We start from the raw sequence: 13,460 nt of genomic DNA, 5'->3' as shown, positions 1-13,460 counted from the left end.
GTGCACCTAGCAACAGTCTAAATTTCAATAAGCAACAAACGAACACACAACATAACCTCATTAGTTTTATAATAAAAAAAAAAAATTCAAACAATTTTACCATACATGATATATGATTAATTTTAACATTTATAATTTTTAAACATTTTCGAACTTATCTAACGTGATATATCAATATAGACGCAATCTATCATATATGCTAATCATGCTAACTATCACTCTTAAGGTAGCTTTGAAATAGTTAATAAATAAATAATTTACTAATAAATCATGATAGAAATGTATTGATAGCATTAAATATTATATTTTTCAATAAAAACTGCCAATTCCTTAATTGTTGCCGTAAAACATTATCATTAGGGCAAAGGTTAACAAAACTAATATGATAATAGACTTTTGAGTATTGCATCATATTTAACTATTTTTTTTTCATTTAAATTATGAATAAACAAAAGAATATATATTTTTATTCAATGCGGTGATTTTTAAAAAGAAAAACAACTACATACATTATCAACTTTTAAAGAATAAAATACGTTTTATCTATAAGGATAAAGATTTTCTTCTACACATTTAAAATGAGGAAACTGTTTCACGATTCACCCCCTTGAACTCATCACGGTTGCAAAATCCTGAGTAAAAGAAGTGCCCGTTCCCAGTGTGGTCTGTTTGCTAGAACACTTCTTTTTAAGACCTGCACTGCTCCAGCAGCCACAAGTGCTGAATGGTTCTCACTGTCCATACTCAGATTATACAGTATTGCCAAGCTTGCTTCCACAGCCCTATCACTGCCTTCTTCTATCAAATTCACCAATGAATATATTGCTTCATCAGAAATAATAGCTTCTGTGTAATCTACCACTCCTTCAGATATTATTCTATTAAGTTCAACAACAGCTGTTTCCTGTGCTTCTGGGGAGAATGATGTTTTGATCTGTTCCAGAAGTCTTGGGATTGTCTCGTAGAGAGTAACTTCCACATTGATTGGATAGAGGCTCGTGATGGAGCCAGAGAGAGAACTTAGTTTAACTAGGCAAGTAGCTACCCACTTTTTATTGTGGAGGGGAATGCAGGACCTGAGGATTCCCCGAAGCAAATCAATGAATTGCGAGGAGTTTATTTTGTGGCGGAACTGCTCATGATCGAGTAGTCTTGTTAATAACCGGGATGCTGCAGCTATTGCAAGACCAGCTTCTTCAAATTCAATTGCATATGCTTCAGAAAACTGATCTTCTACGTCAGATTCCATGTCCGCTGCATAGACAACAAATTATGAGAAATATTTTTTTGATCTACAGTGAGGGTTTTTGAAAAATAATTAGTATTAGAGATCAACATTATATGTTTGCATGGACCTAGAATAACATGTGTCAAGCTGAATGCATACGATATATACATTATACACACCGTCTTGATGGGAAGTCTTGAGATATCGAGGAAATATAGTGGATATACAACTAAGGTGTATTAACCACTTATGTAATGTAATTAGGGGAAATAAAATACGCTATCTTTCCCTTGAGTTATACTGATTCTAGTCTTTAAATTTATGAGATTGATTTTCAGCCTTATATAATTTATAAGTAAGGTATTTTCTTATGGAATAAACACATCATTCTCTAGTCTCATCTATTAACGACAAAATTTCATGGCAAACGGAATTAGGATTTGTATGCCTACAAGGGAAAAAAATACAAACTAAAGAAATAAATGATGACAAATAGCCTATATAAGCACCTAACTGAGTATCCAAATCCAACAAGACTTATTCAACAACAATGGCCTAATCCCGGTAGGTGAGGATCTAAAAGGACTTGTTCCATCTTTTAAGATTGGATCATGATAGACCATATATTTTTTTGGTTTCTCAGTTATTCTCTTTTGGAGACAATTATTTCAAGATCCAGTAGGCACTAAATGTAACCACCTCTCCTAATGGGGATTCAAACCTTGATTTACCATATCACTGTAGGAGACTAGTTGCTTCGCCGGGAGGTGGAGACTCAGGGGGTGTGGTCGCTTTGGAGATAGGAGGGCACGACAACCGCCAATGAAGGCTTGCAGCAGCTCGTGGTACTGTTCACGTGAGAACGAAGAGATGCTGCAGTGATAAAGGAACCAAAATTGTTTGGCACGTAGAAGGGCAGCAGAACAGAAAGGTCCACCAGGGACAGTAGGTCCTCAGTGGAGAACGACTTTCGTTATTCTTCTGTCAAGAATAATCTGCTCTAATACCGTGCAAGAATTATTTACTGTTATGTGTTGTTCAGACCACACGAAATACTCTTATTTAAAATGAATGAGATTTACAAAATAAAAAAAATAAAATAATGAGTAATAATGAAAATAATCTCATACTAAATTGTTGTAATTAAAACATATTAAATCATATATTTCACATGTTCTAATGAGTGTCACACCAAGATCAGTTGGTTTAAACCACCCTCTTCCTTAGTTATGTAAGAACAGTTAACCAACTTTTGGATACGTAAATGCCTAGTGGAATCAGCGTCTATACCGCAAGTGACCACATAGCAAATTGCTTTCTTCCAGAGGTAGCTGGTTTGCTACTAATTATAACTCTAAACCTGTAAGCGTGAACTCGTAATCCTCATTCTAACAATTGATATATTCTATAGACATTAATGAAGACAAAGGGTCATAAGGAGCACAAATTTCCAAATAGTTGTCTTGATCAGACAAACATTTAGGAAATGTTTGGAAAACAAAGAAAAACCCATATATATGAACATATATCCAAGAATTTTTATCTCACATCTCTAACCACAGTGTGTCTTGTAGAAAATTTAAAGCCAGCAATATCAATATCAACATTGAATTCTTCACATTTAGGAGACTTGGACAGACACCAAAAAATGGCAAATAGATGAAAAGAATATGTACTTATAACATGAAAAGAATATGTACTTATAACATGAAAAGAATTCTTCACATTTTGATATACATCCACATGAAAAAATCAAAAACATGCCAAATAGATGAAAAGAATATGTACTTATAACAGAGCACACGTTACAGAGCAGAAATTGTTTACCTGAAATTTTCAAAATTTTTTGCTGAAAAGCTGAATTCAGACCAGATTCAATATCCAGAAATATAATTGGGGCCAGAGTTGGGTCAGTCAATGCCACAAACTCAAGCACAGTAGCAGCTTTTTCTTGTAAACTGGGAGGAGAGGACTTCATAATCTCAACCAGGTGTGCAATGAAAACAGAATCCAGTATATCATTCCTGAAAGGTTTACCAAATAAAAAATCAATGCAAACTATCACTGTATACTGCACTTATGACATGTTGATTGATCAAACAAAATGAAAATCAATATTGGAACTCGATAATTGAACTTCAACAAATCCAGGACCCTTGAAGGAAGTCTGGTTCATGCCCCTTTAGCTAACCTTGTGTACGTTTTTGATACAGCTTGTTCAGTGCTACTAAACCCGGTTGAAACACAGTCACCTTTTGTTCCACCAAATGCCTTTTCAGATCCATTAACTGGTCCATCATAAAACTGAAAAGAATCAATGTACTTGACAATCAACAGAAAAAAACTCAGCTCTAAATTTTCTACAAGATGTGCAATACAAACCTTTAATTGCATCACTTTACTGGGGTCTAATATCCGAGCAAGTATGTTCAAAGACTGTAGAGGCACATCATACCATCAGCAAAACCTTGATCAGTTTTTATCCTTCTATTCTAGAACATTGCCAGAATTAACACACAAGAAATACTAATACCTTTTCCAAAATAGTTCCAGCTATCTCTGAGCATTTCAAAATACTAACTAAAGGACCTAAAACCCCCTCAGCTTCAATAACCCGGCAAACAATATTGCTGCATCAAGAAAATCACATGGTAATGATTACAATTTATAAAGTATGATCACACAATCTTTAAAATATTTAAAAAATTCATATTATAATTTATAACAACCAAGTCTTATCCCACTCAAAGTCATGTTTTTCTCTTTTTCCAAAACATTATTTGTATGATGTAACATTAGGCTTCCTCTATTTTCTTCTTTTCCATATATTTTTCTATATGCTATCACAGAAAATACATATTTACCATGGTCTATCTTCCACCTTCTAGGTGATACCTTCTTATACACTAAAATTCAATATTTGACTACACAATTTCAATCTATAATAGATGATACTTTTTCACTACAAAAATCATATCCTGAATATCTTCATTTACAGTGGAAGATAGTCTTTAAAGCCTTTTTAGCAATAAGTTTCCAAAATATCCTCTAATTTTAAATAGCAATGAACCGATTTATATTTTGGAAAAGTGGAAGTTCTCCTCAGTATCAAGAATACAAATTTAATGCTGCAATTATAAAACTATGAACTATATTTTGATGATTTCAGATTACCTAACGGACAGCCTTTCCAAGGCTTGTGTGGCTGCCAACTGGACTGAATTATCATCACAATTTAAAAGCCTTACTAAATGCTTTATTGCTCCAGCTTCCCTGAATGCTATACGCATATGTTCATTGATACATGCAGTAGCAATTGACTCTGCAGCCTTAATTATTGCAAACCTATCTTCAAGTTCTAGTATCAGTACTAAACGAGCAACACCATCCATCCAAGGTAAAAGTGTAAACCTCTGATCATTTGAGCATTCAGAATGAGGCATAGTCTTTTGTTCCATTTCTAAAGCCCCAACACGAGCAAGGAATTGCTGTTGTGTTCGTCCAACAATTGCATTGACTTTTGCTTCCTCTAAGTTAGCATTCTTGTCATCAATATTTAATCCAAGAAGTAATTCCGAAGCACCATATCTGGATGGCTGTCTAGAAGTCCTTTCAATTTCTGTACCATCAGGTAACATGGGCCACAAATGTATGCCTGGGGTGAATGACTTAAAGGCTGCAGCATCAATTAATGGCACAGGGACCAGACCTTCCTCAATAACAAGAATGCTATAATACTTGTCCTTAACAAGTTCCAGCAATGCATTCCTTGTGACCTTCCTAAGAACGTTAGATCCTTCCAAATTAGATGTCAAGAACTTTGCCTGAAGTAAGATTAAAGATAGTCACATTCTAGACTGGTGTGAACATCAAGAGAAAGGACCTTTGCTAAGTACAATGGAAATTAAAATATCAGTAAGTTTCAGAATGTCATTCCTTCTAATTCTTCCTTCTCTTTCCATTAAACTTTTACTGGAAGGCATTAATTCCATTGTTTATGTTGCAATTCAGAGATTAGATGAAAAAGGCAAAAGAAAAATATGCTTACTATTGAGAAAATAAATAATTGTAATTATTTAGTGTTCACAAAAATTTTGAACAACTGTCTTTTTTTATCTCTGACACATTTACTCAATAACTTCCACAAACACAAATCCTCTGTTTATAGGCCCAAAAATTCTTCCACAAAATAGTCCAAATGCTATGCAACTTGTGTCTTTCTTCAAAAAATACACTGTCATGGAATGGGACTCCTCACCACTACTTCAAAGAGACTTTGATGCCAATTTCCAAGAACTATATCATCCTATAAAAGCTTAGTGCAAACCTAGGAATGATTGATTGTTTATCCCTTGCAGAATTTAACTTAACAAGAATTAAATTACAAACATAGACAGTCGAGATCCAGACTGACATGGAATGAAACTCCTAACCACTTGGCCAAAAGAGGCTACGATGTCAAGAGCTATATCATCCAAAATTTTAGTGTTTTATTTGCAAACCCAGGAATGGTTGTTTATCTCTAGCAGAATTTATCTTAACATGAATTAAATTACATACAGCTCATAGATAAGCATGAAAACCAGTACGGCATGCACAAGTTATTTTCTATTGAAAAAGTAAAACCACCTTCCAATTACTATACTCAAAGGAAGCCTCACCAATTTTGGTATAACACCTGCTTCAACCATGATGTTGTGGTTAACACGGCTCGATGCTAAATTTGCCAAAATGCCCCCTGAAGCCTCCTTTACTTTTATATCCTCATCGTCAAGGTACCTAATAGCTAATGGCAGAATCTCAGTCTTTGAAATTTTAATGCAGAGCTTCTCATCAACAGATAAATTCCACAGTGTACTCAAACTCTGCTCCTTTACCTGCAAAAAAAAGTTCCAGATATTCTCCTTTTTTAACACCTAAGAAATATGTGCACATGAACCGAAGCTGCATACCAATTCCCATACCTCAGATGCCAAGGAAGATTGCCTCAGCAATCTGTTTAACTCTTCTATTGCTCCACTATCAGCTACAGAATTTCTATATAGATTGACTGAAGATAGTGATCGCAGAAGACCCGCAGCTGCCTCACATGCTGAATTAGACTCTGATCGTAGGAGGTTCACAACAAGATTAATACAACCAGGAAACTGCATTAAAGTGTCTATACACTTCTTTCCACCAAGCGAATATTTCCAGAGAGCAACTATAGCTTGTTCTCTATCCAGAGGATCACGATCAATGCCTAACATACGAACGAACAAAGCCACATAACCATCACTGAGGCCAGAAGATGTACTCGTTACAGCATCAATGCCCTGAAAGCAAAATTCAACCATTCAACGTCACTTTAAATGAGTTGCTGTCTAATTCAAACACATACACACAGCCAAGGCCTAAATAGGTTATCAGAAAACCTATCACTGTGGCTGTCTAAATTCTGGGTCCCGCTGTATGGTCACACACACAAAGCATAACATCTCAGACAAATATCCACTTATCAAATATCCAGAACTATCAAACTAAGCTATAATTTGAAAATATGTGCATGTTCTGAAATCTCTTTTTTTTTAAGAAATATTTTTTTTTTGGTTTAGATATGTTTAGTCCATACGAATACGGCACATTTTAGTGTTTATTCCATCAGAAAAAAAGTTTTATTAGACCAAACCATTTTCAAAACTTTCAAAATTTATAAGACCAAACCAACAAAAAAGTTGAAGGACTAAAACCAAAATTAGACATATTTACAAGGATTAATAACCATTTTAAACCTAATTCTTCCTCCTTTCTCAAAAAAGATTCCCAAACACACTATAAAGAAGAATGAGAGCTTCTTCCATCCTAAACCTATTGATTCGTTTACAACCTAAAACAATTTCAAATAGTAACCAACCATAGCAATAGCATACGTTAGAAAACAATCAAACTTCCCAATAAACACCACAAAAACGGTTATATAACAAAATTAATTTTTTTAAAGATAAAAGTAACGAAAAGGGACGTAAAGATAAACAGCGTTTGTAACTGTAACGTACCAGGGGAGAGGTGGCGTCGACGGCGCCGTCACGGGCATTACCATTGGCCCTTGCAACGAAAGCGAGTTTGGAGTTGGATTTGGGAAAGAGTGCGACTCTGTTTCTCGGGTGAGTTTCTGCGACGACGACGGTGATGGGTGGGACGAAATGCGAAGTGTTGAGCTTCGTGGGCGTTAGGATGGTGGAGGCCAACATGATTTGGCCGGAATGGATAACAGTAATCCAGTGCCAGAACGGAAGTGAAGAGAGAAGTGATAGTAATATACAGTTGCAGTGGAAAGGAAACTCACTTTGGGAAAACAAGATAGATCTTTTTCATGGATTCTACGGTGAGAAACTTAAGAATGTTGCCCACCATGGGATAGGATTTTTAGCCGTAAGATATAAATAACGATTTTACAATTAACAAGATAGATCTTTTCTGGATTTATGTGTATATTGCAATATTCTTTAAAAAGTGAGTTGGTTGTTTAGAATAAAAAAAATTGAGAAAAAAATATTTAAATTAGAATAGTGAGTAAAGGTGTGTGGAATAGGCTAATCTTTTGAAAATTTTCTTTCAATTCATTCAACTGTATATGAATAAGGGATAAGAATATTCATGAATCGATTCAATGCAATTAAAAATAATAAAATCGATAATGAATAGATCAAAAATTTGAAAAACTAAATTTTTTTATTGGATTGAATCCAATTTCCGATAAAATGTTCAAAACCGATCCATAAATATAGTTATATAATGATATATAAATAAAACTTAATTTAATATTTTAAATTAATTTTTATTATATATCTTATCATTTATTTAATATTTTCTATAAAAAAATATAAGTATAATTAAAATAAAAAATTGATCCAATCCAAACTGCATTGAATTAAATTAAATTGGATTAAAGTTTTGAACAAAATGGATTGAAAGATAAATTAAAAAAAATGAAATGATCCAATCCAATCCACTAACACTTCTAATAAGAGATCTTATTCACCAAATGTTCTTGGACACTAATTAAGAAATTAAAAAAATGAAAATAATATTAATATATAGAGTGTATTCAAAAATTATAAAAAAAAACATATTTTTTTAACTAAAAATATATATTTTTAATATAAAAAAAAACTCTTTCAACTTTTTTAACCATTAGCATTCGTCAATATATAAATATCAGAATTTTTACAATTGTACCTCTAATTCGAATATAAGGGGGAAAAAAGTTAATTTACACTTGGTAAGAAAATTAATTAGTACTAGTATCATTTAATTAGACTAATTTTCTTTAAAAAAATAAACATTTTTTTCTCAAATTACGCTTTCTTAGAACTTAAAATTCTAACTAAATAGAAGACAATATGGCAACAATCTCATTAAACAAGGTACTTTATAAAAATGTAAAATATAAGGGAGTCTAGTTTTAAAAATAATTAAATACTGTTTTAATAAAAGATACTTTATAAAAATTAATAAAATTTAAATATATAATTTAACAGTATAATTTTTTAAATTGAATACTTTCAATAAAATATTTTGTATTTTTTAGTTAAAAATTATAATTCCTTGATTAAGTTGTTTTTATAATATATATATATATATATATATATATATATATATATAAAATTAAATTTTCCTTATTATATATAATGGCTTTTATTTTACTTTAAAAAATATTAACTCAATACAACATTAATAGGTTATGTAAAAAGATTATTTTATATCACATAGGAAGTAAAATAAAATGAAATTGTATTTTAGTCCATTTAAATTCATAGTTAAAAAATACATTTATTAATTGTTTACATATAAGATGTAGGATGATCACTTTCTATCGAATGAACGGACACTCTAGTCTCTGAAATTGGAAGACGTTGTCATGTTATTTCTTGAATCAAATGAAATAAAAACAAAAGTTCTTGAAAGTGCAAATTGACATTCACATTAGTCCAAAATTAAGAAAAAAAACGTGAGATTTAAGTAATAATAGCAACACATGATTAGTAAATAGAATGACAATAAGACTTATTTGACATTTCATAAATTTATTGATATTTTGATAATTTGAGGAGATAGACGCGCTTTTGGATATTAAATCACTGAATAAAGATTCTTAAAAATATATCAATGAATTTTTTTAATACCTGGCTATAAGACCTTGTTTTCCAACTTTCATAATGTTAGACAAGTGGTCTCAGATATCTTAAGAAGGGGGGGTTGAATTAAGATATTTCAAACTACTTCCCCAAGTAAAAATCTATTTCACTTTTTATTCAAGTTATAAATTCCCTTAACAATGAACTTCTTAAATATTGATTCAAATAAAACAATTTGAATATGAATATAAAGCAATAATAAATAAAGGAGTTTAAGGGAAGAGAAAGTGCAAATTCAGATTTATACTGGTTCGGCCACACCCTTGTGTCTACGTCCAGTCCCCAAGCAACCCGCTTGAGAGTTCCACTATCTTGTAAATTCATTTTACAAGTTCTAAACACACAAGGACAATCCTTCCTTTGTGTTTAGAATTCTTTTACAACAAGAGACTCTCGGTCTCTTAATCCCTTAGAGAATTAGAAGGAGAAGAAGAATGAATCTCTCTTGAAAGAGATAGATTTTACAGATTGAGCACTCAGATAATTCCTTAATGAATTGCAATTGAATTGGCCAAGGAATTCTTAAGAGGATAAAATGATTTTGCTCTTTTAGAGAATAAACACTTGTTGTTCTGAAAAACTCTGAGCAAATTCGTGTTATAAATCACATATATATAGACCATTGGTGGTCATGAAAAAGCCTTTTGAGAAGTTGTGACTCTTAGAATTATTTTTCTGAAAGTCTTGTCTGGTAATCGATTACAGGATTTGTGTAATCGATTACAGCTTTTAAAATTTGAATTAAAACGTTTATTAACTGCTGGTAATCGATTACCAAAATTGTGTAATCGATTACACAGTCTAAAATTTGAATTCAAATTTTTAGTAGCTGTTGTAAAGCATATTTGACCACTGGTAATCGATTACATCCTTTGGTAATCGATTACCAGAGAGTAAATCCTTTGAAAAACACTTTTTAATTTAAATTACTTGGCCAAACCTTTTGCTAATTCAATTAGGAATTCCCTTCCTAATATACTAGTGATCATCTTGATGTTGTGACTTGTATTCAAACTTGAAAAGCCCATTTGTATCAATTGCATCATATCATCATGATCATCATCAAAACACCAAAGGCATTTGCATCTACAATCTCCCCCTTTTTGATGATGACAATACAAGTCCTGAAATCAAGATTGAAGAGCAAGCAACAAACAACTGTATATATATAAAATTTACGTTTACTCCCCCTATGTTTAGGAATTTATGATCACTTGAGATCACTTGATTTCAAAGTTTGTTAAGCTTTTCTACACCCCATTTTTCTCCCCCTTTGGCAACATCAAAAAACCAAAGTTCTTGGGAAGTAAACCAGAGATAATAATGGAGTAGAAACAGATGAACATCAAAGTGTAAGGCATAAGCAACCAAACTCACAAATGAGAAAAAACCAAACCATAATCCAAATAATAAAAAAACAAACCACAGAGTATCAAAGCATAAAAGTCTGAAATCCAAATTCTACAAGATAAATAAAGTACTTAACATAATAATCTAAATTCTAAGAAACTAAATAGCCAAAATACACGGCTTATAAGAGACATATAATTAGAAACTAAATTCTAAGAAGGTGGAGGTGGTGGTGGAAGATCGAAACTCTGACGAATGTAACCTACATCCTCTTCAAGCTGTGTGAGGCGAATGCCCATGTCGGCAAAGCGTGTATCTAATGAGTCGAAATGGTCACCAACATAAGAACGAAGACCCCGTAATTCGGAGAGGACTTCATTCATGAGTGCTGAATCATCGCGCTGAGGAGGAGGTGAAGGAGTACGTTCATCTTGAGGAGGGAGTGCATCCTTCTTCAGCCATTGACCATTCCGATCTTTACGGTACCCAAAGGAAGTCACTACACCAGCACCAATTGCAAAGGAACGCTTGACTTGAACAAATGGTTCATCATCAAGCGGAATTTGAAAATGACGCAGAAACAGAGTAATCAAATGTGGATAAGGGAGAGGTGCATTGGCCCGTAATGCCTTATGCATTCGATACCGAACCAAATGGGCCCAGTCAATCTAACGACCGGTAAGAAAAGCCCACATAAGAATAAAATCCTCCTCAGAGGCTTGTGCTAAATTTGAAGACCGAGGAAGCAAAATTCTAACAATTATATAGTGCATGATGCGATTATCAAATGTTAATGACCCGGCCAACAATCTACCGATCATTTCAGCTTGATCATTGCAGACCATACGACGAGCATCATGACTCGAATAATCAAATTTCCAGTCATCAACAATAGTGCCCTCAAAAGGTGCACCTTGACTGGGTAAATTAGTTAAAGAAAAGAACAATGACTGATCAATGACCATAGGAATACCATGCACCTCAGAAATAATAATGCCATCCTGAATTTTTAAATTGCAGTAGAAGACCTTTACAAGTTCAGGATAATATGGCAATTTTAATGACATGAAATCAACAAGGCCAGAATTTTGAAACACTTGATAGCAATCAAACGTTTCATCATTAAAGAATTCTACGTCTAGGTACTTAGGGTCTAAGATGATTCTAGAAGAAAACTGAGAAAGGTACCGTAGACGCTGATCATCGGATGAAACAATGTGGATGATCTTGGAGATGAAAAAGAGGGATGAATAGGTGCTGTGGGTGCTCCGGATGGTCCGTGGCGACGATGGGCAGCAGCAGCGATGGTGGAGGATGATCCCTTTCTCTTCTTTGATGGTTCTGCCATTTTGATGAAGTTTCAGTGGATTTCAATCGGTGGAAGTGAAAGAGGAGTGAAAAAGAGGAAGATTGGGCTTTACGGGACACGATTTGGTGAAGATTTGAGTAAGATACGAAGTTTGGAAGATTTAGGTATGGAGGAGACGTGAGGGGAGGCTGTGGCTACGCAACAATTCTGATTTCGTGAGTATTTATAGACGAGGACGAGTTGTAATCGATTACAGGGATTGGTAATCGATTACATGAGCAATAAGCCTTCTGGTAATCGATTACAGGATGTTGTAATCGATTACAGGCTGCCTGTTCATGTGTAATCGATTACACTGGATGGTAATCGATTACCAGAGCCTATCCTAGGTTAGTTTCTTAAGAGAGTATCTATGTTTATGCTAAAACACATCCAATATGATTAATTATCACTACTAATGCACTTAATTCAATCATTCAACTATTAAATACAAAGGAAATTATAAATTCTATCATAATAACAAGAATTTAAACAAGATCAATCAAAATAATCTATAAACAATTAATCATAAGAGTAAATTAATCAATCAATCCTTATTTTTCTAAATTACTAACATCTAAAAGGCCTAATTCTCTTCTAATAGAGAAGAATACTTCCTTAGGGAGAGGTTTTGTTAAAATATCAGCGAGTTGATTCTTAGTATCAACAAACTCTAATACACAGTCTCCCTTTAGGACATGATCTCTAAGAAAATGGTGTCTAATCTCTATATGTTTAGTTCTAGAGTGTTGAACTGGGTTTTTGGATAGATTTATGGTACTAGTATTATCACACCTAATAGGTATGCGATCAAGAAGGATGCCATAGTCAGATAATTGTTGCTTCATCCATAAAATCTGTGCACAACAACTTCCGGCAGAGATATACTCCGCTTCAGTAGTGGATAAAGCAACACTGTTTTGTTTCTTACTATGCCATGAGACAAGAGCCGATCCAATGAATTGACAAGTTCCACTTGTGCTCTTTCTATCAGTTTTAGATCCGGCAAAATCAGAATCAGAATATCCTATTAAATTACATGTTGAATTCTTAGGATACCATAATCCTAAATTGATTGTACCTAATAGATATCTCATGATTCTCTTTACTGCACTCAAATGTGATTGTTTGGGGTTGGATTGAAACCTAGCACACATGCATACACTAAACATAATATCAGGTCTACTAGCAGATAAATAGAGAAGAGATCCGATCATTACTCGATATTGTTTTATGTCTATAGACTGACCGGATTCATCTTTATCTAAGTAACAGCTAGTGCTCATTGGTGTAGACATGTGTTTTGAACTTTCCATCCCAAATCTTTTGATCAATTCCTTGCAGTACTTGGATTGAT

General features: G+C 33.4%; 1 protein-coding gene across 1 annotated transcript; it reads right to left on the bottom strand.

The window, feature by feature from the left end:
- Positions 1-411: 411 nt before the first annotated feature.
- On the bottom strand, positions 412-7,578 carry LOC114419240. The gene is made up of 9 exons (XM_028384877.1): positions 7,264-7,578; positions 6,193-6,543; positions 5,890-6,105; positions 4,403-5,052; positions 3,762-3,858; positions 3,611-3,664; positions 3,420-3,532; positions 3,056-3,252; positions 412-1,254 (listed from the first exon to the last, which is right to left on the bottom strand). Exons 1-9 carry the CDS (start codon positions 7,456-7,458, stop codon positions 617-619), a joined length of 2,511 nt encoding a protein of 836 aa, XP_028240678.1. The 5' UTR covers positions 7,459-7,578; the 3' UTR covers positions 412-616.
- Positions 7,579-13,460: the final 5,882 nt, after the last annotated feature.

Source organism: Glycine soja, chromosome 7 (assembly GCF_004193775.1).
Source record: "Glycine soja cultivar W05 chromosome 7, ASM419377v2, whole genome shotgun sequence".
Lineage (NCBI taxonomy): Eukaryota > Viridiplantae > Streptophyta > Magnoliopsida > Fabales > Fabaceae > Glycine > Glycine soja.
The sequence above is the reverse complement of the archived record's forward strand: the minus strand, read 5'-3'. Positions and strand labels throughout refer to the sequence as shown.